Source organism: Leptosomus discolor, chromosome 10 (genome assembly GCF_034619465.1).
Source record: "Leptosomus discolor isolate bLepDis1 chromosome 10, bLepDis1.hap2, whole genome shotgun sequence".
NCBI classification, from domain to species: domain Eukaryota; kingdom Metazoa; phylum Chordata; class Aves; order Leptosomiformes; family Leptosomidae; genus Leptosomus; species Leptosomus discolor.
Window position 1 is genome coordinate 1,067,931 of NC_141400.1, and position 26,047 is coordinate 1,093,977.

The window sequence follows — 26,047 nt, forward strand, 5'->3', positions numbered from 1 at the left end:
AAACCACCAACACCCCCCCCCCCAAAAAAAAAAAAAAAACCAACACAAAAAAAACCCCCACCAAACCCCCACAAACCTATCCTGCTTAAATACTTCTCGTCCTGGACTCACATGGTTGAGCGTGATGAATTTGTTGATAGAAGATCTGTCCCAGCGTCTCTTCCTATCCACGAGTCAAGACAGTGATCTCTATCCAAACCTTTATTTCCTTTTGCTACACGAATTAAAACAAACTGCCAGAAAACTCCAGGAAACTCAGGTCGGGAACTTGTCTCCAGAGTAACATGGAAAAATCATGCTTTGTAGAATCTTACTCGGCAGTCCTCTGTTAACAAAAAGATCCAGTCTGTCACCTGCACCTGGAAAAAGTTAACACATGCCATTCTACTTGGTAGGAGAGATTTGTCTCTCTCTGTAGTCTATGGTAAAGACAGTGTGAGCCTGCAGAAAATCCATGTGTAGACTTAAACAATGGAAGGGCATTACAAAACCTGTGTGGCGTTATGAATGCGATAGGGATGTGCTAATGGGCTTGGTACATCCGAGTCCCCGGTAGCAGCAGTGTCTGCCAGAGGTCCCTTTTGCCGTTTACTGTGGGCTGCTCCGCTCGGGATCAGCACTGAAGGGAAAGCCTCTTCAAAGACTGAACTTCCACAAGGATTTGGGATATGAAATCTGATCCGTCTGAATGTCTTTCTCGGGGAGAAAAGCCTGTCACTGGTCGGGATAAGGAAATGCAGGTAAGTTACAAAGACATAGTAGGAAGAGTTCATCTTTGCATTTTGATGGCATAGACTGTACAAAAATGGCACCAGGGATGGAGATGGAATCAAGACGTCATTACTGTCCACAGCAAGCCTAACTACCTTCAGTGGCAGATTTCCATAGGAACTGGCAGCGCTGTAGAGATCAGTCGGGCAGGAATACAAGGTCAGTAGGCACAGTCGTGTTCAATAATCTTTTGAACTGTGGTTCATGTACATGAGCTGCAGAGCTAACAGAGGAGTTGCACTCATCCCTGGTCCGGCTGCGGGACCGGTGTGCCACAGCCCGGCTGCCCGCGGGGGCCAGGGGCAGGGGATGGTGGATTCGAACGGGGGTGAACGAGAGCTGTGTGGGCAAGCGGTGGATTTTGCCCTGAAGCTTCAAATGGTGGTTGAAAATTCTCCCACAGCCACGCACCAGGCTTTGCCGGGGCGGGGAATGGTAACTCTTTTAATTGTTGAAATATGCTGTTGTGGTGGAGCAATGTCCGGGTACTGTGGCAGTGATCCTCCGGTGGGATGGAGCAGAACTTGGGGCATCCGTCACAGGGAGGGTGACTTTGAGTGGGGAAGAATCTTCCTGGAGGAAATGGAGATCCTGTGTAGAACGTGGCCTGTGTCTTTAGTGAAAAACTGGAGAATGTCTGCTTAGCAGGAGGTCTCATTTGCCAGGGCTTGGGATGGAGGATTCCAGTAGAAAACGTTTGGGACATGCCCAGGGCACCAGGTTGCTTGCCTGGGATCCTTTCAGTACCTCCAAAAGTACTGCATGTCCTCACGGCTTGGTGTCCTCCATGCTCTTCCTGCCAGATGTGAAGACATCTGCCATACACTACTTAGATCACTTGTTTCTAATGGGAAATGGTGTTGGTCAAACAGAAACTAAGGAAAATGTCACTTAGACCCACTTCTCCTCCCCTGAATGTGTTTATTTTCTGAAGAAGCAACCAGTGATGCTACAGGTAAGTCACTCTGACCTAAAGAAGATGCATCTGATATATAATTTTCTTCCTGTCTAGATATGGTACTTTATGTTGCTGGGATTAGGAATTGGAGTTGATGATCCTTAGGGGTCCTACCAACTTGAGAGATTCTACAATTCTCTGATTGGACCAGCAAAGCAGCACTGTCTGCTGTCATGGCTGTCTTGCTGCTTCCAGGCACAGTGTGAGCAGGTGGCAGCAAGGATGGATGGAGGAGGGAACCCAATGGATTTCTCGGCATGGATGTGTTGCAAGTCGAGGGGATATTTGTTCTCAGTGAAAATGCTGTGGTGTTACCTTTGTGTCTTTGATGGGTGGCTGCTGCTAATGAGTGAGAAGTGTTCTGTGGGGAGTAATGCCCCTGGGTATGGGGGTTCTTGCTGTGTGGTTCTGGCAGAGCATGGCTGCCTGAAAGGGAAAGCAAGAACTTGCCAGTCACTGTGCGAGTGGAAAATTAGTCTGGAAGACCAGCTCTTCATCGAGGTACATGAAGAGTGCTGTGGAGCTGTGTTTGTTTCATGATTTTTCAGCCTTCTTGTAGGCTTGGTGTGCTGGTCTGTGATGGGTTTGGGTCTCCGAAGGAAAGACGCCCCTGGGTTGTTTGGACTCCTTGGAGCCTGGTTGCACAGATGTTGAAGTACTTGGGCTTGGTCCTGTATTTCAGAGGGTGGTAGGTTGTCTGCCTTGAGAGGACAGTGGCTGAAGAGTGTGCTCTTCTTCCAGAACGGGAGGGAAGGGGCAGTGCAGGGGCTAGAGGAAAGCAGGAAAGTTTTTCCTCGTCTGGAGATCTGGAAGGTGTCAGGGAAGAGGCATGAGAGCTCTTGTCAAAGGGTATGTTCGTGCTCCATGGAAAGAGTCATGCAATCCTATAGAAAACCTGTTGGTTAGGGAGATAAAGCAGAGGCAAAGAGAAAAGGTGGCGGGGGGAGGGATAGGGAAGAGAAGACGAGGAGAAAGAGGGGAAGGAAGAGAAAGAAGGAAGGAATGATGCAGAGAAAAGAAAAAATAATGAAACAAGCAATAGAGAGAAAGGAAGAAAGGATAAAGGAGTTTACCAGCATGAACCGACGCTATCACTTTACAGAGAAATGTGGTGAGGCAGAGAAAGGAAGGAAAGGAAGATAACAAAGAAGATAAGAAAGGAAGAAAAAATAAGGGAGATGACCAGGTTGCACCAACGGTGTCTTGCAGAAGAATCCAGGAGGAAAGAAAAATGCCAGAAGGAATCTATGCAAGTAAGAAGCACGAAAGGAGAAAAGAAAGCATAGAAAGGAAGGAAGGTGGGAAGGAAGGAGACGATAGACAAGATAACCAGAACGCAACGCCGTCATCTCTACACACGGAGCGGAGCTGGCCCCTAACAGCCTCCGCCTTGGTTAGAGAACCGCGCTCCGGCGCTGATGCCCAGTCATTAGAGCTGATGGCGCCGCCTTTGATGGTCTGTGCCGCGGCGCAGGAGGCGACTGGTGAGGCACTAACGAGGGTAAAGGAGAGGAAAGGATGAAAAGAGAAGCGAAAGGGGATGAAAGGCTGGAGCACGACAAGGCAAGAAGGAAAAGAAGGAAGAGAAGGAGGAAAGATAAGATAGTAGGAAGGGAAGAAAACATTGTAGGAAAGAAGTAAAGAGAAAAAATGAAAAAGACTTGAAGAAAGAAAGAGAAAAGGAGAAAGTGAAACGAAGACAGAGGAAGACTGAAAGGCAGGAATGTATGCAAGCAAAGAGGGAGCAATGAGGAGAAAGGAAGAGAGAAAGAAAGAGGAGAAGGAAGGCCGAGCGGAGAGAGGAGATGAGGCGGCCGGGCCCGGCGGCGGGGAGCGTGCGAGGCGTCGGAGCAGCACACGGTGTCGCTGCAGGCTCAGAAACGGGGCCGGAGCGGCTCCGCCCCGGCGCGTCGGCGAGCCCGGCTGTGAGCGCGGGGGGGCGGCGCGGGCAGGAGAGGCGGTGCGTGCGGGCGGCGGCGGGGAGCCGTGCGGGGCCCGGGCGGGTGCCGGCGGCGGCTGCGGCGGCGATGGCGGTGTGTTGGGGTGCCGTGGTGCGGGTGCTGGTGGTGCAGGCGGCGTGGGCGCTGGGCGGCGGGCAGGTGCGGTACTCGGTGCCGGAGGAAGCGAAGGCCGGGACGGTGGTGGGGCGGCTGGCGCAGGACGTGGGCCTGGAGGCGGGCGAGGCGGAGGCGCGGCGGCTGCGGCTGGTGTCGGCGGGCCGGCGGGCGAGCGTGGAGGTGAGCGGGGCGAGCGGGGCGCTGGTGGTGAGCTCGCGGCTGGACCGGGAGGAGCTGTGCGGGAAGAGCGCGCCGTGCGCCCTGCGCCTGGAGGTGCTGGTGGAGCGGCCGCTGCGCGTCTTCCACGTGGAGCTGGAGGTCACCGACATCAACGACAACGCGCCGCTCTTCCCCGCCGCCCGCAAGAACCTCAGCATCGCGGAACTGTCGCTGCCGGGCTCCCGGTTCCGGCTGGATGGTGCGTCGGATGCCGATGTCGGAGCCAACGCGCAGCTCTCCTACACACTCAGCCCCAGTGAGCATTTCCGTCTGGATTTACATCGCAGTGAAGAGTACCGAGAATCCCTGTTCCTGGTGCTCGTGACGCCGCTGGACCGCGAGACGCTGGCTGTGCATCGTTTGGTGTTGACGGCGAGTGACGGGGGCCGTCCGTCCCTGACGGGCACGATGGAGCTGGTGATCTCGGTGCTGGACGCGAACGACAACGCGCCCCAGTTCAACCAGTCGGTGTATAAGGTGCAGGTGCCCGAGAGCGCTGCAGAGGGGACGGTGGTTGTGCGGGTGAACGCCACGGATCCGGACGTGGGAAGCAATGGCGAAATGACCTTCACTGCGAGCGATACTTTTCCTTCGAAGGGAGTAAATCTCTTCATTTTAAATCCGAAGACGGGGGAGATCCGTCTGACCGGCGCCTTGGACTTTGAAGACGTCCGTTCGTTCGAGATAGAAATCGAAGCGACAGATAAGGGGACGCCACCGCTGTCGGGTCACTGCAAGGTGGTGGTGGAGGTGTTGGACGTGAACGACAACGCGCCGGAGGTGTGGGTGACGTCGCTGTCGGTGCCGGTGGCGGAGGACGCGCCGCTGGGGACGGTGGTGGCGCTGCTGAGCGTGTCGGACCGGGACTCGGGGGCGAACGGGCGCGTGCGGTGCGCGGTGTGGCCGGCGTCGCCGTTCGGTCTGGTGTCGACGTTCGCGGGCTCGTACTCGCTGGTGCTGCGGGAGGCGCTGGACCGGGAGCGGGTGTCGGAGTACGAGGTGGAGGTGCGGGCGGAGGACGGCGGGTCGCCGGCGCTGCGCGGCAGGCGCGGGGTGCGCGTGCCGGTGTCGGACGTGAACGACAACGCGCCGTCGTTCGCGCAGGCCGTGTACACGGTGCTGGCGCGGGAGAACAACGCGGCGGGCGCGGAGCTGGCGCGCGTGTGGGCGCGGGACCCGGACGAGGCGGGCAACGGGCGCGTGAGCTACTCGTTGTGGGAGGGCGGCGTCGGGGGCGCGGTGTCGGGCGGGGGGTGGCGGTCGGCGTCGAGCTACGTGTCGGTGGACGCGGAGAGCGGCCGCGTGTGGGCGCTGCAGGCGCTGGACTACGAGGAGGTGCAGGTGCTGCAGTTCGAGGTGCGGGCGGTGGACGCGGGGGAGCCGCCGCTGTGCGGCAACGCGACGGTGCAGGTGTTCGTGGTGGACGAGAACGACAACGCGCCGGCGCTGCTGCCGGGGGCGGGGGCGGGGGCGGGTGCCGCGGGCGCGGTGGAGGCGGGGCCGGTGGGGTCGGGCTCGTCGGGGGCGCTGTGGGCGTGGGCGGCGTGGGGGGCGCCGGCGGGGCAGGTGGTGGCGAAGATCCGGGCGGTGGACGCGGACTCGGGCTACAACGCGTGGCTGCGCTACGAGCTGTGGGAGCCGCGGGGCAAGGGCCCGTTCCGCGTGGGGCTGTACAGCGGCGAGGTGAGCACGGCGCGGGCGCTGGAGGAGGCGGACGGCCCGCGGCAGCGGCTGGTGATCGTGGTGCGGGACCACGGGGAGCCGTCGCGCTCGGCCACGGCGACGCTGAGCGTGTCGCTGGTGGAGGGCGGCGAGGCGGCGCTGGCGGCGGCGGCGGGCGCGCCGTCGTCGGGGTCGGGTGTGCGGGCGGCGTCGGGCGCGGAGGGCGACGCGGGAACGGCGTCGTCGTCGTCGACGAACGTGTGGCTGGTGGTGGCCATCTGCGCGGTGTCGAGCGTGTTCGTGCTGGCGGTGGTGCTGTACGGGGCGTCGCGGTGGGCGCCGCGGGCGGGCGTGCTGTCGGGGCCCGGTCCGGCGACGCTGGTGTGCGCCAGCGAAGTGGGGAGCTGGTCGTACTCGCAGCGGCAGAGCCGGAGCCTGTGCGTGGCGGAGGGCGCGGGCAAGAGCGACCTGATGGTTTTCAGCCCCAACTTGCCGCCGCCCGGCGCGGCGGCGAAGGAGACGCAGCCGGAGCCGCCCGCTCTCGTGGACACGGTCAGTGGCCCTCCCTGCCTCGCCTCTGGCCCCTTGCCCCGCCGCCCCTTGCCCGCTCTCGCCCTTCTGGGCCGCCGCGTGGGCAGGTGCTGGTGGGGTGGGAGTGGGGCCGATGCCGCGGGCCCCGCGGGCGGTGGGTGCTTGTCGTGTGCTTGAGGGTGTTAATGGGACCTTTGCCTCTGCCCTCGGGTCCTTGCTTTGTGGAGGGAGGTGGTGACGGGGGAGATGAAGGTACGGGCGCCCCCCGCAGGAGTCGCCGTCGGCAGCTGCGGTTTGCTCTTGTGGGTGTGAGGTGGTGTCCCGCAGAATGAAATCGCTGGTGATTGCGGTGAGCGGTGCCACGACGTGAGCTTTGCGGAGGCTGTTGCTTGCTGGTGTGTGGCATTTCTGGTGGGAGCTTGCTGAGGGAGTGCAAGACAGGAAGGCTGGGGGGGGGACGCTTCCCCAGGCGCTGTTTACTGCCTTATTTCCGTTGCTGCCGTGCTGGTATCAGCTGTAGTTTTCTGTTGGAAACTTTGTCCTCCTCTTCTTTTATTCTCTTCTGCGAGAGACCTGATGGCATATCTCCCTTTTGTTTAGCCCAACAGCATCCTTATGAAAGCAGGGAGGGGAAAACGGACTTTTCCTGTGTTGATTTGCCAAGTATGTTGTAGCCGTATTTATTGTATTGAGTGTTGTGGCAGAGGATCGTGACTCAAGTCCGTGTTAGAAACGCGGATTTTCTTTTTCTTTTCCTGCTCCTCTTGTCCCCTGGGTTGTGGATTCATGTTCCCGGTCAGAGAAGTGGCATGACGTATGCCGGCCTGTTTTCGTGTTCTTTCAATATACAGTTACAAAAGACCTCGAAATCCTGTTTTGGTGATGATAAACAAATAAACAAAACCAGGCAAAGACACCCCGTCCAAAAACAACCCTCCAAACCTGAATTCTCCTACACAGTCGATATAATCCTTTACAGTGGTGTGCTCATTAGCTTTTTGGTTGTTCTCCCACAGCATGGAATCACTGTTATTGTTGTTTAGAGCAATTATCTATAGAAAGAGTAGAGAGTCCACTGGACATCCTGTGTGTGGTTTCATCTGTGTGTTTTTTCATGGTGATCTCAATTGATTGAAGGGTCTACAAATGCTGGAGTGGGCCTTGAGGTGGGAAAGGAAGGTGTGACGTGTTCATGGAGGTGAATGTGGCAGTGGCACTGAGCAGGGTCTGGCAATGTCCTGCTGTGAAGTGTGACTGTGAGCCTTGTCTGAGGAAACTGGAAATCCTTGGGAAGACCACAGGCCATGTCTTAAGAAGAAAAGAATGTGAGATGATGTGTTTGTCTTGAGAATGCATGTCCTAGAGTGGGGAGTGGAGGATGCCTAGATTACAGCATGAGGCAGGATAAGCAGAGCGCGTTCCTGTCCAGGAGCCTTTCCCAGGGTCCCAAGGGTGTAGGAGTTCAGATGTTCTGGATCTTGAGGTAGTTACATGGTATTGCAATGCCCACAATGTCCTTTGATGTTATGAAGATCTCCCACCAGAGACAGTCCCTTGTGCTGATGTCTAATTGTTGTAGGCAACGTGTGGCTAAGAGGGAGTGAGCTGCAGACTGCTGAATGTTGTCTGACGAAGCTTTTTGCTCCTGTTTTGGGAAAGATGCTGTGGGAGGGTAGTGCTTCAACCTGCTGTCCTTGTGTAGTGGTGGGCATCTACAGGAGCTTCCACAACTGTTGTTGGTTCCTTGCTCTTCTTCAGGTGTGATGGGAGGTGGCTGTAATCTGTGTGTGCTTTATTTCCCCTACCTGTGCATGTGCACAGTCAGCCTCAGTAGAGATGCTGTGTCCCCTGTTCATGCTTAGTTCTGGTGTGTGCACAGACAGGCCAAATGCTGCACAGCAGCCCAGCTCTTGTTTTGTGTGATACAAATTCTCCCACCCTGTGATATTGTGAGTGTGCTTGTGCTTCAGCATTTGGTGTGGTTCTCTGAACGAATAAAATCCGTATGGATTGGGATCTGAGCTGTCACCGCTGGAATCACAGAATCTTTAAGAACTCTAATGTGCAGCTCTGTGGTGGTTTTCCATCTGAGATTGTTGAAAAGTCACAAGGCATTCAGGGTGAAGTTCACCCAGCTGTGTAGAAGAGTCTGCCAGCCACTGTGGTTTTGCATCCCTCTATATGTTCTTTGTGCCAGTTGTGCATAAAAGTGAGGACGTGCGAAGGCCCGGGTTGTGCTCAGAGTGGGTTTCATTGCTGGGGCATGTTGTTGTGATGGAGAAATGTCTGGGTTCTGTGGCAGCAGTTTTGTGAGTGGCATGGAGTAGGGCCTGTGGCATGCATCACAGGGAGGGTGACTTTGAGTGGGGAAGAGTCTTGCCTAGGAAATGGAGATGCTGTGTAGAACATGATCTGTGACATTGGGGAAGAACTAGAGAATGTCTGCCTAGCTGGTGATCTTACTTGCCAGGGACTGGGATAGAGGATTCCAGTAGAAAAGATTAGGAAGGTACTGGTACACTGGGTTGCTTGCCCAGGATCCTCTCAGGACCTCCAGAAGTACTGCATATCCTCACGCCTTTGTTTTCTCCATGCTCTTCCTGCCAGATATGAAGACAACTGCCACACACAGCTCAGATAATTTGTTTTTGAAAGGGAATGGTGTTGGTCAAACAGAAACTTTGCCAAATTTCAGTCAAATTTGGGCAGCCTTGTCTCCTTGGTTACGTTTCTGCTCTTAACCTTGCTAGAAGGTGGAAGAAGTGTTCTCCATATTGAAGAAGTCAGCAAACCTTGTGTTTCAATATGGGGGAGTGGGATCCTTTGGTTTTCTTCTCCCCCTTACCAAAATCTCCTACATTTTTGAGGCAATGAGTTGGTAACTGTGGCTGAGATGCAGACTGGTGAATTTTGGCAGCTGTCAGGTGGCAGAGATTCAGGCAGTTGGGTGTCAGTGCAGGGGATAGCTTTTCCAGTGTCCTGAGCTTTCAGGTGTCCCTGCTGCTTCCCCTGTGATAGAAGTGCATAAGGGAGCACTGCACACTGTCCAGTTTTGCGTAGGGTGGGTCATTTTTTTCGGTCCATCTTGCCCAGAAATCTCTGATAGTGTTAAATCTACCTTCGATCCAGTGCCTCTCCACTGAAAATGTTTCTTTTCTGAAGAAGCAACCAGTGATGCTACAGGTAAGTCGCTCTGACCTGAAGAAGATGCGTCTGAGAGAGAGAGATGTACTTTTGTTCCTGTTTAGTCTTGGTGTCTTCATCTTGGATTGTCTGGCTTAGGAGTTGGACTTGGTGATCGTTAGGGGCCCTTCAAACTTGAGATATTCTATGACTGGACCAGCAAAGCAGCACTGTCTGCTGTCATTGCTGTCTTGCTGCTTCCAGGCACAGTGTGAGCAGGTGGCAGCAAGCCCGGGTGGAGGAGGGACCCCAATGCATTTCTTGGAGTGGATGTGTTGGGAGTCAAGGGGATGTTCTCAGTGAAAATGCCGTGGTGTTACCTTCGTGTCTTTGATGGGTGGCTGCTGCTATAAAAGTGAGAAGTGTTCTGTGGGGAGTAATGCCCCTGGGTGCTGTGGTTCTTGCTGTGTGGCTCTGGCAGAGCGTGGAGCCTGAAAGGGAAGGCAAGAGCTTGACTTTCAGTGTGCAGGTGCAATATGAGGCCAGAAGACCAGCTCTTCCTCGAGGTACCTGAAGAGTCCTTGGTAAGTGTGGTTGCTCTGTGCTTTTTCATTCTTCTTGGAGGATTGGTGTGCTGGTCTCAGTCCCCAAATGAAAGACTCCCCTTATTTGGACTGCTCGGAGCCTGTTTGCACAGATCTAAAAGTACATGGGTCTTGGGCTCCTGTTTCAGTGGATGGTGGGTTCTGTTGTGATGTAGCAGAGCTGTTGTTTGCCATTTGGTTGCATTGCTGTGTTCTCTGGTGGGTCCTTGAGAGGACTGGAGGCTGAAGAGCGTGGCCTTCTTGCACAGGGAAGAGGAATGTGAGCTGTTGTGAAAGGGTATGCTTGTGCTTCATGGGAAGCATGGAGTAGACATTTTAGAACTTCTTGTTAAGGGAATAATGAACAGAAGATAAAAGGATGGCCGTAGAAGAGAATGAGAGGCAGAAAAAAAAAAAAAAAGAAAAAAGAAAAAAAGAAGAAAAAAAAAAAAGGTGATGGGGAAGGACGAAAAAGAGGAAGGAGGAAGGAAGGGACAACAGACGAGATTACCAGTATGTGCCGACATTATCCCAACACAGTAAGTGGAGCAAAGGACCTCACCACCCTCGCTACACAGGGACACTGAATAAGCTTATGGAAAAGTGTTGAGGAAGAGAATTGAGAGCTCTTGCCTGAGAGGATGTCCATGCCTCATCGCGAGTGGTTGTGTGATAAGGACGCATGGATGGGGCAGGGCAGGGAAAGAAAGAAAAACAACGAAGCATAGGAAAAGAAAATAAGACAGAAAGAAGTAGGAGAACAAAGAGTATGTGAGAAAGCAGAAGAATGGCAGAAGGGAAGGAAGAAGACAAGGAATGAATTTATAGAAGTAAAAAGGAAGAAGGAAGAAAGAAACGAAGGAAAGAAGAGAATATGGAGGAGATGACCAGCACACCCCGAGCTTACCTGTGGACGCTGAATGCAGTTTGACCCTAACAGCCTCCGCCGTGGTTCGAGTACCGCGCTCCGGCGCTGATGCCCCGTAATTAGCGCTGATGGCGCCGCCTTTGATGGTCTGTGCCGCGGCGCCGGAGGCGCCCGGTGATGTGCCAGCGAGGGTAAAGGAGAGGGAAGGTTGGGAAGAGGGAAAGAAACGAAAAGGAGAGGGATCGGCAACTACGAGAACGAAAAAAAAAAAAAAAAGAAGAAAAAAAAAAAAAAGACAGAGAGAAGACGACGAAACAGGAAAATGAAGGAGAAGACGGGAGGAAAGAGAATAAAACAAAGTAGGAAGGAAAAAGACAAAAGAGGAATGATGGAAACGACTTGAAGGAAAAACGAAAAGGAGAAATTGAGACGAAGACAGAGGAAGACTGAAAGGCAGGAATGTATGCAAGCAAAGAGGGAGCAATGAGGAGAAAGGAAGAGAGAAAGAAAGAGGAGAAGGAAGGCCGAGCGGGGAGAGGAGATGAGGCGGCCGGGCCCGGCGGCGGGGAGCGTGTGAGGCGTCGGAGCAGCACACGGTGTCGCTGCAGGCTCAGAAACGGGGCCGGAGCGGCTCCGCCCCGGCGCGTCGGCGAGCCCGGCTGTGAGCGCGGGGGGGCGGCGCGGGCAGGAGAGGCGGTGCGTGCGGGCGGCGGCGGGGAGCCGTGCGGGGCCCGGGCGGGTGCCGGCGGCGGCTGCGGCGGCGATGGCGGTGTGTTGGGGTGCCGTGGTGCGGGTGCTGGTGGTGCAGGCGGCGTGGGCGCTGGGCGGCGGGCAGGTGCGGTACTCGGTGCCGGAGGAAGCGAAGGCCGGGACGGTGGTGGGGCGGCTGGCGCAGGACGTGGGCCTGGAGGCGGGCGAGGCGGAGGCGCGGCGGCTGCGGCTGGTGTCGGCGGGCCGGCGGGCGAGCGTGGAGGTGAGCGGGGCGAGCGGGGCGCTGGTGGTGAGCTCGCGGCTGGACCGGGAGGAGCTGTGCGGGAAGAGCGCGCCGTGCGCCCTGCGCCTGGAGGTGCTGGTGGAGCGGCCGCTGCGCGTCTTCCACGTGGAGCTGGAGGTCACCGACATCAACGACAACGCGCCGCTCTTCCCCGCCGCTCGCAAGAACCTCAGCATCGCGGAACTGTCGCTGCCGGGCTCCCGGTTCCCGCTGGAGGGCGCGTCGGATGCCGATGTCGGAGCCAACGCGCAGCTCTCCTACACGCTCAGCTCCAACGAGCATTTCCGTCTGGAATTAGGAAAACCGAATGAGCGAAATATTGTACCCGATCTTGTTTTAACGACCCCGCTGGACCGCGAGACGCTGGCTGTGCACCGTGTGGTGTTGACGGCGAGTGACGGGGGCCGTCCGTCTCTGACGGGCACGATGGAGCTGGTGATTTCGGTGCTGGACGCGAACGACAACGCGCCCCAGTTCAACCAGTCAGTGTATAAAGTGCAGCTGCCCGAGAGCGCTGCAGAGGGGACGCTGGTTGTGCGGGTGAACGCCACGGATCCGGACGAAGGAGTTAACAGTGAGGTAACCTACGCGGCGACCAACTTCGTTCCTCCGAGTGGAAGAGAAGTGATTAGTGTCGATCCGAAGACGGGGGAGATCCGTCTGACCAGCGCCTTGGACTTTGAAGAAGTCAGTGTATTTGACTTTCGCATAGAAGCGAGAGATAAAGGGACGCCGCCGCTGTCGGGTCACTGTCGGGTGGAGCTGGAGGTGTTGGACGTGAACGACAACGCGCCGGAGGTGTGGGTGACGTCGCTGTCGGTGCCGGTGGCGGAGGACGCGCCGCTGGGGACGGTGGTGGCGCTGCTGAGCGTGTCGGACCGGGACTCGGGGGCGAACGGGCGCGTGCGGTGCGCGGTGTGGCCGGCGTCGCCGTTCGGTCTGGTGTCGACGTTCGCGGGCTCGTACTCGCTGGTGCTGCGGGAGGCGCTGGACCGGGAGCGGGTGTCGGAGTACGAGGTGGAGGTGCGGGCGGAGGACGGCGGGTCGCCGGCGCTGCGCGGCAGGCGCGGGGTGCGCGTGCCGGTGTCGGACGTGAACGACAACGCGCCGTCGTTCGCGCAGGCCGTGTACACGGTGCTGGCGCGGGAGAACAACGCGGCGGGCGCGGAGCTGGCGCGCGTGTGGGCGCGGGACCCGGACGAGGCGGGCAACGGGCGCGTGAGCTACTCGTTGTGGGAGGGCGGCGTCGGGGGCGCGGTGTCGGGCGGGGGGTGGCGGTCGGCGTCGAGCTACGTGTCGGTGGACGCGGAGAGCGGCCGCGTGTGGGCGCTGCAGGCGCTGGACTACGAGGAGGTGCAGGTGCTGCAGTTCGAGGTGCGGGCGGTGGACGCGGGGGAGCCGCCGCTGTGCGGCAACGCGACGGTGCAGGTGTTCGTGGTGGACGAGAACGACAACGCGCCGGCGCTGCTGCCGGGGGCGGGGGCGGGGGCGGGTGCCGCGGGCGCGGTGGAGGCGGGGCCGGTGGGGTCGGGCTCGTCGGGGGCGCTGTGGGCGTGGGCGGCGTGGGGGGCGCCGGCGGGGCAGGTGGTGGCGAAGATCCGGGCGGTGGACGCGGACTCGGGCTACAACGCGTGGCTGCGCTACGAGCTGTGGGAGCCGCGGGGCAAGGGCCCGTTCCGCGTGGGGCTGTACAGCGGCGAGGTGAGCACGGCGCGGGCGCTGGAGGAGGCGGACGGCCCGCGGCAGCGGCTGGTGATCGTGGTGCGGGACCACGGGGAGCCGTCGCGCTCGGCCACGGCGACGCTGAGCGTGTCGCTGGTGGAGGGCGGCGAGGCGGCGCTGGCGGCGGCGGCGGGCGCGCCGTCGTCGGGGTCGGGTGTGCGGGCGGCGTCGGGCGCGGAGGGCGACGCGGGAACGACGTCGTCGTCGTCGTCGACGAACGTGTGGCTGGTGGTGGCCATCTGCGCGGTGTCGAGCGTGTTCGTGCTGGCGGTGGTGCTGTACGGGGCGTCGCGGTGGGCGCCGCGGGCGGGCGTGCTGTCGGGGCCCGGTCCGGCGACGCTGGTGTGCGCCAGCGAAGTGGGGAGCTGGTCGTACTCGCAGCGGCAGAGCCGGAGCCTGTGCGTGGCGGAGGGCGCGGGCAAGAGCGACCTGATGGTTTTCAGCCCCAACTTGCCGCCGCCCGGCGCCGCGGCGAAGGAGACGCAGCCGGAGCCGCCCGCTCTCCTGGACACGGTCAGTGGCCCTCCCTGCCTCGCCTCTGGCCCCTTGCCCCGCCGCCCCTTCCCCCCTCTCGCCCTTCTGGGCCGCCGCGTGGGCAGGTGCTGGTGGGGTGGGAGTGGGGCCGATGCCGCGGGCCCCGCGGGCGGTGGGTGCTTGTCGGGTGCTTGAGGGTGTTAATGGGACCTTTGCCTCTGCCCTCGGGTCCTTGCTTTGGGCAGGGAGGTGTGGATGGGGAGATGAAGGTACGGGCGCCCCCCGCAGGAGTTGCCGTCGGCAGCTGCGGTTTGCTGTTGTGGGTGTGAGGTGGTGTCCCGCAGAATGAAATCGCTGGTGATTGCGGTGAGCGGTGCCACGACGTGAGCTTTGCGGAGGCTGTTGCTTGCTGGTGTGTGGCATTTCTGGTGGGAGCTTGCTGAGGGAGTGCAAGACAGGAAGGCTGGGGGGGGGACGCTTCCCCAGGCGCTGTTTACTGCCTTATTTCCGTTGCTGCCGTGCTGGTATCAGCTGTAGTTTTCTGTTGGAAACTTTGTCCTCCTCTTCTTTTATTCTCTTCTGCGAGAGACCTGATGGCATATCTCCCTTTTGTTTAGCCCAACAGCATCCTTATGAAAGCAGGGAGGGGAAAACGGACTTTTCCTGTGTTGATTTGCCAAGTATGTTGTAGCCGTATTTATTGTATTGAGTGTTGTGGCAGAGGATCGTGACTCAAGTCCGTGTTAGAAACGCGGATTTTCTTTTTCTTTTCCTGCTCCTCTTGTCCCCTGGGTTGTGGATTCATGTTCCCGGTCAGAGAAGTGGCATGACGTATGCCGGCCTGTTTTCGTGTTCTTTCAATATACAGTTACAAAAGACCTCGAAATCCTGTTTTGGTGATGATAAACAAATAAACAAAACCAGGCAAAGACACCCCGTCCAAAAACAACGCTCCAAACCTGAATTCTCCTACACAGTCGATATAATCCTTTACAGTGGTGTGCTCGTCAGCTTTTTGGTTGTTCTCCCACAGCATGGAATCACTGTTATTGTCGTTTAGAGCAATTATCTATAGAAAGAGTAGAGAGTCCACTGGACATCCTGTGTGTGGTTTCATCTGTGTGTTTTTTCATGGTGATCTCAATTGATTGAAGGGTCTACAAATGCTGGAGTGGGCCTTGAGGTGGGAAAGGAAGGTGTGACGTGTTCATGGAGGTGAATGTGGCAGTGGCACTGAGCAGGGTCTGGCAATGTCCTGCTGTGAAGTGTGACTGTGAGCCTTGTCTGAGGAAACTGGAAATCCTTGGGAAGACCACAGGCCATGTCTTAAGAAGAAAAGAATGTGAGATGATGCGTTTGTCTTGAGAATGCATGTCCTAGAGTGGGGAGTGGAGGATGCCTAGATTACAGCATGAGGCAGGATAAGCAGAGCGCGTTCCTGTCCAGGAGCCTTTCCCAGGGTCCCAAGGGTGTAGGAGTTCAGATGTTCTGGATCTTGAGGTAGTTACATGGTATTGCAATGCCCACAATGTCCTTTGATGTTATGAAGATCTCCCACCAGAGACAGTCCCTTGTGCTGATGTCTAATTGTTGTAGGCAACGTGTGGCTAAGAGGGAGTGAGCTGCAGACTGCTGAATGTTGTCTGACGAAGCTTTTTGCTCCTGTTTTGGGAAAGATGCTGTAGGAGGGTAGTGCTTCAACCTGCTGTCCTTGTGTAGTGGTGGGCATCTACAGGAGCTTCCACAACTGTTGGTGGTTCCTTGCTCTTCTTCAGGTGTGATGGGAGGTGGCTGTAATCCGTGTGTGCTTTATTTCCCCTACCTGTGCATGTGCACAGTCAACCTCAGTAGAGATGCTGTGTCCCCTGTTCACGCTTAGTTCTGGTGTGTGCACAGACAGGCCAAATGCTGCACAGCAGCCCAGCTCTTGTTTTGTGTGATACAAATTCTCCCACCCTGTGATATTGTGAGTGTGCTTGTGCTTCAGCATTTGGTGTGGTTCTCTGAATGAATAAAATCCGTATGGATTGGGATCTGAGCTGTCACCGCTGGAATCACAGAATCTTTAAGAACTCTAATGTGCAGCTCTGTGGTGGTTTTCCATCTGAGATTGTTGAAAAGTCACAAGGCATTCAGGGTGAAGTTCACCCAGCTGTGTAGAAGAGTCTGCCAGCCACTGTGGTTTTGCATCCCTCTATATGTTCTTTGTGCCAGTTGTGTGTAAAAGTGAGGACGTGCGAAGGCCCGGGTTGTGCTCAGAGTGGGTTTCATTGCTGGGGCATGTTGTTGTGATGGAGAAATGTCTGGGTTCTGTGGCAGCAGTTTTGTGAGTGGCATGGAGTAGGGCCTGTGGCATGCATCACAGGGAGGGTGACTTTGAGTGGGGAAGAGTCTTGCCTAGGAAATGGAGATGCTGTGTAGAACATGATCTGTGACACTGGGGAAGAACTAGAGAATGTCTGCCTAGCTGGTGATCTTACTTGCCAGGGACTGGGATAGAGGATTCCAGTAGAAAAGATTAGGAAGGTACTGGTACACTGGGTTGCTTGCCCAGGATCCTCTCAGGACCTCCAGAAGTACTGCATATCCTCACGCCTTTGTTTTCTCCATGCTCTTCCTGCCAGATATGAAGACAACTGCCACACACAGCTCAGATCATTTGTTTTTGAAAGGGAATGGTGTTGGTCAAACAGAAACTTTGCCAAATTTCAGTCAAATTTGGGCAGCCTTGTCTCCTTGGTTACGTTTCTGCTCTTAACCTTGCTAGAGAGTGGAAGAAGTGTTCTCCATATTGAAGAAGTCAGCAAACCTTGTGTTTCAATATGGGGGAATGGGATCCTTTGGTTTTCTTCTCCCCCTTACCAAAATCTCCTACATTTTTGAGGCAATGAGTTGGTAACTGTGGCTGAGATGCAGACTGGTGAATTTTGGCAGCTGTCAGGTGGCAGAGATTCAGGCAGTTGGGTATCAGTGCAGGGGATAGCTTTTCCAGTGTCCTGAGCTTTCAGGTGTCCCTGCTGCTTCCCCTGTGATAGAAGTGCATAAGGGAGCACTGCACACTGTCCAGTTTTGCATAGGGTGGGTCATTTTTTTTTTGATCCATCTTGCCCAGAAATCTGATAGTGTTAAATCTACCTTCGATCCAGTGCCTCTCCACTGAAAATGTTTCTTTTCTGAAGAAGCAACCAGTGATGCTACAGTTAAGTCGCTCTGACCTGAAGAAGATGCGTCTGAGAGAGAGAGATGTACTTTTGTTCCTGTTTAGTCTTGGTGTCTTCATCTTGGATTGTCTGGCTTAGAAGTTGGACTTGGTGATCGTTAGGGGCCCTTCAAACTTGAGATATTCTATGACTGGACCAGCAAAGCAGCACTGTCTGCTGTCATTGCTGTCTTGCTGCTTCCAGGCACAGTGTGAGCAGGTGGCAGCAAGCCCGGGTGGAGGAGGGACCCCAATGCATTTCTTGGAGTGGATGTGTTGGGAGTGGAGGGGATGTTCTCAGTGAAAATGCCGTGGTGTTACCTTCGTGTCTTTGATGGGTGGCTCCTGCTATAAAAGTGAGAAGTGTTCTGTGGGGAGTAATGCCCCTGGGTGCTGTGGTTCTTGCTGTGTGGCTCTGGCAGAGCGTGGAGCCTGAAAGGGAAGGCAAGAGCTTGACTTTCAGTGTGCAGGTGCAATATGAGGCCAGAAGACCAGCTCTTCCTCGAGGTACCTGAAGAGTCCTTGGTAAGTGTGGTTGCTCTGTGCTTTTTCATTCTTCTTGGAGGATTGGTGTGCTGGTCTCAGTCCCCAAATGAAAGACTCCCCTTATTTGGACTGCTTGGAGCCTGTTTGCACAGATCTAAAAGTACATGGGTCCTGGGCTCCTGTTTCAGTGGATGGTGGGTTCTGTTGTGATGTAGCAGAGCTGTTGTTTGCCATTTGGTTGCATTGCTGTGTTCTCTGGTGGGTCCTTGAGAGGACTGGAGGCTGAAGAGCGTGGCCTTCTTGCACAGGGAAGAGGAATGTGAGCTGTTGTGAAAGGGTATGCTTGTGCTTCATGGGAAGCATGGAGTAGACATTTTAGAACTTCTTGTTAAGGGAATAATGAACAGAAGATAAAAGGATGGCCGTAGAAGAGAATGAGAGGCAGAAAAAAAAAAAAAAAAAAAAAGAAAAAAAGAAGAAAAAAAGAAAAAAGGTGGTGGGGAAGGACGAAAAAGAGGAAGGAGGAAGGAAAGAAGGGACAACAGACGAGATTACCAGTATGTGCCGACATTATCCCAACACAGTAAGTGGAGCAAAGGACCTCACCACCCTCGCTACACAGGGACACTGAATAAGCTTATGGAAAAGTGTTGAGGAAGAGAATTGAGAGCTCTTGCCTGAGAGGATGTCCATGCCGCATCGCGAGTGGTTGTGTGATAAGGACGCATGGATGGGGCAGGGCAGGGAAAGAAAGAAAAACAACGAAGCATAGGAAAAGAAAATAAGACAGAAAGAAGTAGGAGAACAAAGAGTATGTGAGAAAGCAGAAGAATGGCAGAAGGGAAGGAAGAAGACAAGGAATGAATTTATAGAAGTAAAAAGGAAGAAGGAAGAAAGAAACGAAGGAAAGAAGAGAATATGGAGGAGATGACCAGCACACCCCGAGCTTACCTGTGGACGCTGAATGCAGTTTGACCCTAACAGCCTCCGCCGTGGTTCGAGTACCGCGCTCCGGCGCTGATGCCCCGTAATTAGCGCTGATGGCGCCGCCTTTGATGGTCTGTGCTGCGGCGCCGGAGGCGCCCGGTGATGTGCCAGCGAGGGTAAAGGAGAGGGAAGGTTGGGAAGAGGGAAAGAAACGAAAAGGAGAGGGATCGGCAACTACGAGAACGAAAAAAAAAAAAAAAAAGAAGAAGAAAAAAAAAAGACAGAGAGAAGACGACGAAACAGGAAAATGAAGAAGACGGGAGGAAAGAGAATAAAACAAAGTAGGAAGGAAAAAGGAAAAGAGGAATGATGGAAACGACTTGAAGGAAAAACGAAAAGGAGAAATTGAGACGAAGACAGAGGAAGACTGAAAGGCAGGAATGTATGCAAGCAAAGAGGGAGCAATGAGGAGAAAGGAAGAGAGAAAGAAAGAGGAGAAGGAAGGCCGAGCGGGGAGAGGAGATGAGGCGGCCGGGCCCGGCGGCGGGGAGCGTGCGAGGCGTCGGAGCAGCACACGGTGTCGCTGCAGGCTCAGAAACGGGGCCGGAGCGGCTCCGCCCCGGCGCGTCGGCGAGCCCGGCTGTGAGCGCGGGGGGGCGGCGCGGGCAGGAGAGGCGGTGCGTGCGGGCGGCGGCGGGGAGCCGTGCGGGGCCCGGGCGGGTGCCGGCGGCGGCTGCGGCGGCGATGGCGGTGTGTTGGGGTGCCGTGGTGCGGGTGCTGGTGGTGCAGGCGGCGTGGGCGCTGGGCGGCGGGCAGGTGCGGTACTCGGTGCCGGAGGAAGCGAAGGCCGGGACGGTGGTGGGGCGGCTGGCGCAGGACGTGGGCCTGGAGGCGGGCGAGGCGGAGGCGCGGCGGCTGCGGCTGGTGTCGGCGGGCCGGCGGGCGAGCGTGGAGGTGAGCGGGGCGAGCGGGGCGCTGGTGGTGAGCTCGCGGCTGGACCGGGAGGAGCTGTGCGGGAAGAGCGCGCCGTGCGCCCTGCGCCTGGAGGTGCTGGTGGAGCGGCCGCTGCGCGTCTTCCACGTGGAGCTGGAGGTCACCGACATCAACGACAACGCGCCGCTCTTCCCCGCCGCCCGCAAGAACCTCAGCATCGCGGAACTGTCGCTGCCGGGCTCCCGGTTCCGGCTGGATGGTGCGTCGGATGCCGATGTCGGAGCCAACGCGCAGCTCTCCTACACACTCAGCCCCAGCGAGCATTTCCGTCTGGATTTACATCGGAGTGAAGAGTACCGAGAATCCCTGTTCCTGGTGCTCGTGACGCCGCTGGACCGCGAGACGCTGGCTGTGCATCGTTTGGTGTTGACGGCGAGTGACGGGGGCCGTCCGTCCCTGACGGGCACGATGGAGCTGGTGATCTCGGTGCTGGACGCGAACGACAACGCGCCCCAGTTCAACCAGTCGGTGTATAAGGTGCAGGTGCCCGAGAGCGCTGCAGAGGGGACGGTGGTTGTGCGGGTGAACGCCACGGATCCGGACGTGGGAAGCAATGGCGAAATGACCTTCACTGCGAGCGATACTTTTCCTTCGAAGGGAGTCAATCTCTTCATTTTAAATCCGAAGACGGGGGAGATCCGTCTGACCGGCGCCTTGGACTTTGAAGACGTCCATTCGTTCGAGATAGAAATCGAAGCGACAGATAAGGGGACGCCACCGCTGTCGGGTCACTGCAAGGTGGTGGTGGAAGTGGTGGACGTGAACGACAACGCGCCGGAGGTGTGGGTGACGTCGCTGTCGGTGCCGGTGGCGGAGGACGCGCCGCTGGGGACGGTGGTGGCGCTGCTGAGCGTGTCGGACCGGGACTCGGGGGCGAACGGGCGCGTGCGGTGCGCGGTGTGGCCGGCGTCGCCGTTCGGTCTGGTGTCGACGTTCGCGGGCTCGTACTCGCTGGTGCTGCGGGAGGCGCTGGACCGGGAGCGGGTGTCGGAGTACGAGGTGGAGGTGCGGGCGGAGGACGGCGGGTCGCCGGCGCTGCGCGGCAGGCGCGGGGTGCGCGTGCCGGTGTCGGACGTGAACGACAACGCGCCGTCGTTCGCGCAGGCCGTGTACACGGTGCTGGCGCGGGAGAACAACGCGGCGGGCGCGGAGCTGGCGCGCGTGTGGGCGCGGGACCCGGACGAGGCGGGCAACGGGCGCGTGAGCTACTCGTTGTGGGAGGGCGGCGTCGGGGGCGCGGTGTCGGGCGGGGGGTGGCGGTCGGCGTCGAGCTACGTGTCGGTGGACGCGGAGAGCGGCCGCGTGTGGGCGCTGCAGGCGCTGGACTACGAGGAGGTGCAGGTGCTGCAGTTCGAGGTGCGGGCGGTGGACGCGGGGGAGCCGCCGCTGTGCGGCAACGCGACGGTGCAGGTGTTCGTGGTGGACGAGAACGACAACGCGCCGGCGCTGCTGCCGGGGGCGGGGGCGGGGGCGGGTGCCGCGGGCGCGGTGGAGGCGGGGCCGGTGGGGTCGGGCTCGTCGGGGGCGCTGTGGGCGTGGGCGGCGTGGGGGGCGCCGGCGGGGCAGGTGGTGGCGAAGATCCGGGCGGTGGACGCGGACTCGGGCTACAACGCGTGGCTGCGCTACGAGCTGTGGGAGCCGCGGGGCAAGGGCCCGTTCCGCGTGGGGCTGTACAGCGGCGAGGTGAGCACGGCGCGGGCGCTGGAGGAGGCGGACGGCCCGCGGCAGCGGCTGGTGATCGTGGTGCGGGACCACGGGGAGCCGTCGCGCTCGGCCACGGCGACGCTGAGCGTGTCGCTGGTGGAGGGCGGCGAGGCGGCGCTGGCGGCGGCGGCGGGCGCGCCGTCGTCGGGGTCGGGTGTGCGGGCGGCGTCGGGCGCGGAGGGCGACGCGGGAACGACGTCGTCGTCGTCGTCGACGAACGTGTGGCTGGTGGTGGCCATCTGCGCGGTGTCGAGCGTGTTCGTGCTGGCGGTGGTGCTGTACGGGGCGTCGCGGTGGGCGCCGCGGGCGGGCGTGCTGTCGGGGCCCGGGCCGGCGACGCTGGTGTGCGCCAGCGAAGTGGGGAGCTGGTCGTACTCGCAGCGGCAGAGCCGGAGCCTGTGCGTGGCGGAGGGCGCGGGCAAGAGCGACCTGATGGTTTTCAGCCCCAACTTGCCGCCGCCCGGCGCGGCGGCGAAGGAGACGCAGCCGGAGCCGCCCGCTCTCGTGGACACGGTCAGTGGCCCTCCCTGCCTCGCCTCTGGCCCCTTGCCCCGCCGCCCCTTGCCCGCTCTCGCCCTTCTGGGCCGCCGCGTGGGCAGGCGCTGGTGGGGTGGGAGTGGGGCCGATGCCGCGGGCCCCGCGGGCGGTGGGTGCTTGTCGTGTGCTTGAGGGTGTTAATGGGACCTTTGCATGTGCCACGACGTGAGCTTTGCGGAGGCTCTTGCTTGCTGGTGTGTGGCATTTCGGGTGGGAGCCTGCTGAAGGAGTGCAAGACAGGCAGGCTGTGGTGGTGCAGTTTCCCCAGGCACTGTTTACTGCCTTATTCCTGTTCCTGACAAGCACTGATTGTGTCATGTGGATTCTGTCCTCTTTCTGTGTGATACCGCTCTGTAAGAGATGTGATTCCAAGTGAGAATTGGGAGTTCAGGGTTTACTCTTCCCCTTGGTGTATTTTCTCCCTTTTGATTCTCCCACCAGAGTCATTAAGAAAGTACAGAAAGTTCTTTTTCCAAGTATCTTGTAACCGTCATTACGGTATAAAGTATTCAGGCAGTGGAGTGTTGAAGGAGAGGAGTGCAAGCCAAGGTAGTTGTTACAAATGAGCATTTGGTTTTCCTGTTCCTGCTCCCACCCTCGCCCAGGTTGGGGATTTGCGTTCCTGGCCAGTGAAGTAGTGTGATGTCTGCTGCCCTGTTACAATGTTCTTTCAAAATTTGTATCAACAGCCAGACTGTTTCAGAAGCCCTGGAAATCTTTTTTGAAAAGAAAAAACAAAGAAATGCCTCCCCAGCCCAATATAATCTGTTACGGAGGTGTGCCTGTCAACAGTTTGGTTGTTGTCTCAGAGCATGACATCAATTCCATTGCCGTTTAGAGCTGTCCTGACATCGTCTTTAGCAAGAGTATTGCTCCCAGGTCTGCAACATTTCCGTCTGAGCTAGCTGAAGCATTGCCAAACATGAAGGGTCATTAGCAGAAAGTCTGCTGGACAGAGAGTATGTGACAGCATCTGTGTGGTGTTTATGGTGCTCTCGTTGATGGAAGGGTCTGGAAAAGCTGGAGTGAGCCTTGAGGTGGGAAAGGAAAGTGTGGCATGTTGCGGAGGTGAATGTGATGGTGGCACTGAGCAAGGCCTGTCCATGTCCTGATGTGAAGGGTGACCTTGAGCAGTGGGAAGGCTCATCTGAATTAAAACTCGTTGAGAAGTCCGTGGGCCATGTTGTGAGAAGACAGTAATGGGAGATGATGTGCTTGTCTTGAGAAGACGTGTCACAGAGTGTGGAGTGGAGGAAGCCTAGAAGAAAGGATGAGGCAGAATGGGCATGGAGTGTTGCTGCCCTGGACTATTCCTCAGGCTCCAAGGATCTGGAGTTGGAGGCCTTCTGGATCTGAAGGTAGTTCAATGGTATTGCAATGCCCAGAATGTGCTTTGAGGTTATGAAGATCTCCCACCAGAGACAGTCCCTTGTGCTGCTGCCTGCCTGCTGTAGGCAATGCAACAGTGAGGAGGGGGTGAGACGCAGACTGCTGAATGTTGTTTGATGGACTTTATGATTCCTGTTTTGGGGAAGGTGTTGTGGGAGGGTAGCTCTTCATTCTCGTGTGCTTGTGTATTGCTGCACCCAGCAGCAGCTGCGGTTTGCTGTTGTGGGTGTGAGGTGTTCTGCTGTAGAATGAAATCACTGCTGGTTGTGGTGAGAGGTGCCACGCCAGCAGCTTTGCAGAGGCTTTTGCTGGCTGATGTGTAGCACTTCAGATGGGAGCTTGCTGAGGGAATGGAAGACAGGCAGATTGTGGTGGTGACAGTCCCCCAGGCACAATTTACTGCATTATTACCGTAGCCGACTGCTGACCGTGCTGGTATCTGCTGTGGTAACTCTGTCCTCCTCCCCTTTGATTTTCTTCTGCAAGAGACCTCATGGCATAGTGGACATGGACTTCTCTGTTTGGTTTGCAAGTATGTTGTAACTGTAGTTAGTTGTAGAAAGAGAACTTTGAGTTCAGAGAGAGGTGTGTGACCCAAGGCAGGTGTTAGAAACGGGCATTTTGGTTTTCTCTTGCTGCTAACCCTGTCCCCCTGTTGCGGACTCAGGTACCTGTCCAGAGAAGTGGCGTGACGTACGCTGGCCTGGTTTTGTGTTCTTTCACTATTTGCATCAGCATGCATACAGTTACAAAAGTCCTCAAAATCTTCTTTTTGTGATAATAAACATGCCAATAAAAACAGCCAAACACAACACCTCCAAAAATAAAACACCAACCTGAAATTTTCCTACAGAGTTGACGTTATCCATTACAGTGGTGTGCTCGTCAGCATTTAAATTGCTCTTCCACAGCATGAAATCACTGCCATTGCCATGTACTGTTCCTATCTACTGAACGAGTGAAGGGTCTGTTGTACACCCTGTGTGTGGTGTCATTTGCATGTTTTTTCCTGATGCTCTCAGTTGATGGAAGGGTCTGCAAATGCTGGAGTAGGCCTTGAGCTGGGAAAGGAAACTGTGGTGTGAATGTGGCAGTGGCACCGAGTAGCACCTGGAGATGTCCTGATGTGTAAAGTGACCTTGAGCAGTGGGGAAAACTTGTCTGAGGGACCTGGAAATCCTTGGGAAGAGCATGGGTGCTGTCATAGAAGTCAAGAATGGAAGATGATGTGCTTGTCTTGAGAACACATGTTGCAGAGGGGGGACTGGAGAATACCAAGAGGAAAGCATGAGGCAGGATGGGCATGGAGTGGTCCTGCCCAGTGATCCTTCCCAGGCTGTGGAGTTAGAGGCCTTCTGGATCTTGAGATAGTTACATGGTATTGGAATGCCCACATAGCTGTTGAGGTTATGAAGATCTCCCACCAGGGACAGTCCCTCACGCTAATGCCTGTCTGATGTAGGCAGTGTGTTCCTAAGGGGGCGAGCTGCCGAATGCTGAATACTGTCTGATAGACCTTATCCCTTTGTTTTTGGGAAAGGTGTTGTAATAGGGTAGTGCTTCAACCTGCTGTCCTTGTGTGGTGCTGGGTACCTACAGGAACCTCCACAGCTGTTGGTGTTGCCATGCATGTAGAACCATAGAATGGGTTGGGTTGGTGGGACCTTGAAGATCTTCTAGTTCCCACCCCCCTACCATGGGCAGGGACACCTCCCACCAGACCAGGTTGCTCCCAGCCCCATCCAGCCTGCCTTTGAACACTGCCAGGGTGGGGGCAACCACAGCTGCTCTGGGCAACCTCTTCCAGTGTCTCACCACCCTCACAGTGAAGAACTTTTTCCTAATGTCTGATCTAAAACTGTCCTCTTTCAGATTGAAGCTGTTGCCTGTCATCCTATCACTGCACTCCCTGATAAAGAGTCCCTCCCCACCTTTCCTGTAGGCCCCCTTTAAGTAGTGGAAGGCTGCTATAAGGTCTCCCCGGAGCCTTCTCTTCTCTCATCTTTCTGGCCCTCCTCTTGACCCACACAATCCAGTCCCTGTCCTTCTTATGCTGGGGACCCCAAAGCTGAACACAGTACTGCAGGTGGGGTGTCACCAGAGCAGAGCAGAGAGGGAGGATCACTTCCCTCATCCTGCTAGTCACACTTGTTTCGATGCACTCCAATACATGATTGGCTTTCTGAGCCGCAATCACGCGTTGCTTGCTTATATTCAATTTTTTCATCCACCAATACCCCCAAGTCCTTCTCCACAGGGCTGTTCTTGGTCCACTCGTCGCCTAGCCCACATCTGTGCTGGGGACTGCCCTGGTCCAGGTGCAGAGCCTTGCACTTGGCCTTGCTGAAGTTCATGAGGTTTGCATGGGACCACCTCTGAAGCCTGTTGAGGTCCCTTGAGATGGCCTCCCTTCTATGTAGAGTGTCAACCACACCACTGACTTTGGTGTCATCTGCAGACTTGCTGAGAGGGCACTCAATCCCCCCATGTGCCCGAGAAAGCTTTTCAATAGTACTACTCCCAGTAATGGATCCTTGAGGTGCAGCACTCATCACTGGTCTCCACTCAGACATTGAGCTGTTGTCAGCAAGTCTTTGAGTGCCACCATCCATCCAATTCCTTATCCACCAAATGGTCCAGCCATCAAATCCATGTCTCTCCATTTTAGAGACAGGGATGTTGTGCAGGACAGTATCAAATGCTTTGCAGAGATCCAGGTAAATGATGTCAGTCATCTTCCCTTATTCACCAACACTGTAACCCTGTCAAAATAGGCCACCAAGTAGTCAGGCACAATTTGCCATTAGCGATGCCGTGGTGGCTGTCACCAGTTTGTTCTTTGTTTTCAA

At 56.6% G+C, this 26,047-nt stretch overlaps 2 protein-coding genes and 1 pseudogene across 2 annotated transcripts; all 3 read left to right on the forward strand.

Annotated features, from left to right (window-relative positions):
* Nucleotides 1-3,756: 3,756 nt before the first annotated feature.
* On the forward strand, nt 3,757-10,896 carry LOC147414732 (protocadherin alpha-2-like). Its single transcript, XM_086471190.1, has 3 exons — nt 3,757-6,219; nt 9,292-9,381; nt 10,846-10,896. The coding sequence occupies exons 1-3, from the start codon at nt 3,757-3,759 to the stop codon at nt 10,894-10,896; spliced, it is 2,604 nt and encodes an 867-aa protein (XP_086327316.1).
* Nucleotides 10,897-11,536: 640 nt separating this feature from the next.
* On the forward strand, nt 11,537-18,683 carry LOC147414733 (protocadherin alpha-2 pseudogene; annotated as a pseudogene).
* A 636-nt stretch (nt 18,684-19,319) lies between these two features.
* On the forward strand, nt 19,320-24,160 carry LOC147414734 (protocadherin alpha-2-like). The gene is made up of 2 exons (XM_086471191.1): nt 19,320-21,785; nt 24,110-24,160. The coding sequence occupies exons 1-2, from the start codon at nt 19,320-19,322 to the stop codon at nt 24,158-24,160; spliced, it is 2,517 nt and encodes an 838-aa protein (XP_086327317.1).
* Nucleotides 24,161-26,047: the final 1,887 nt, after the last annotated feature.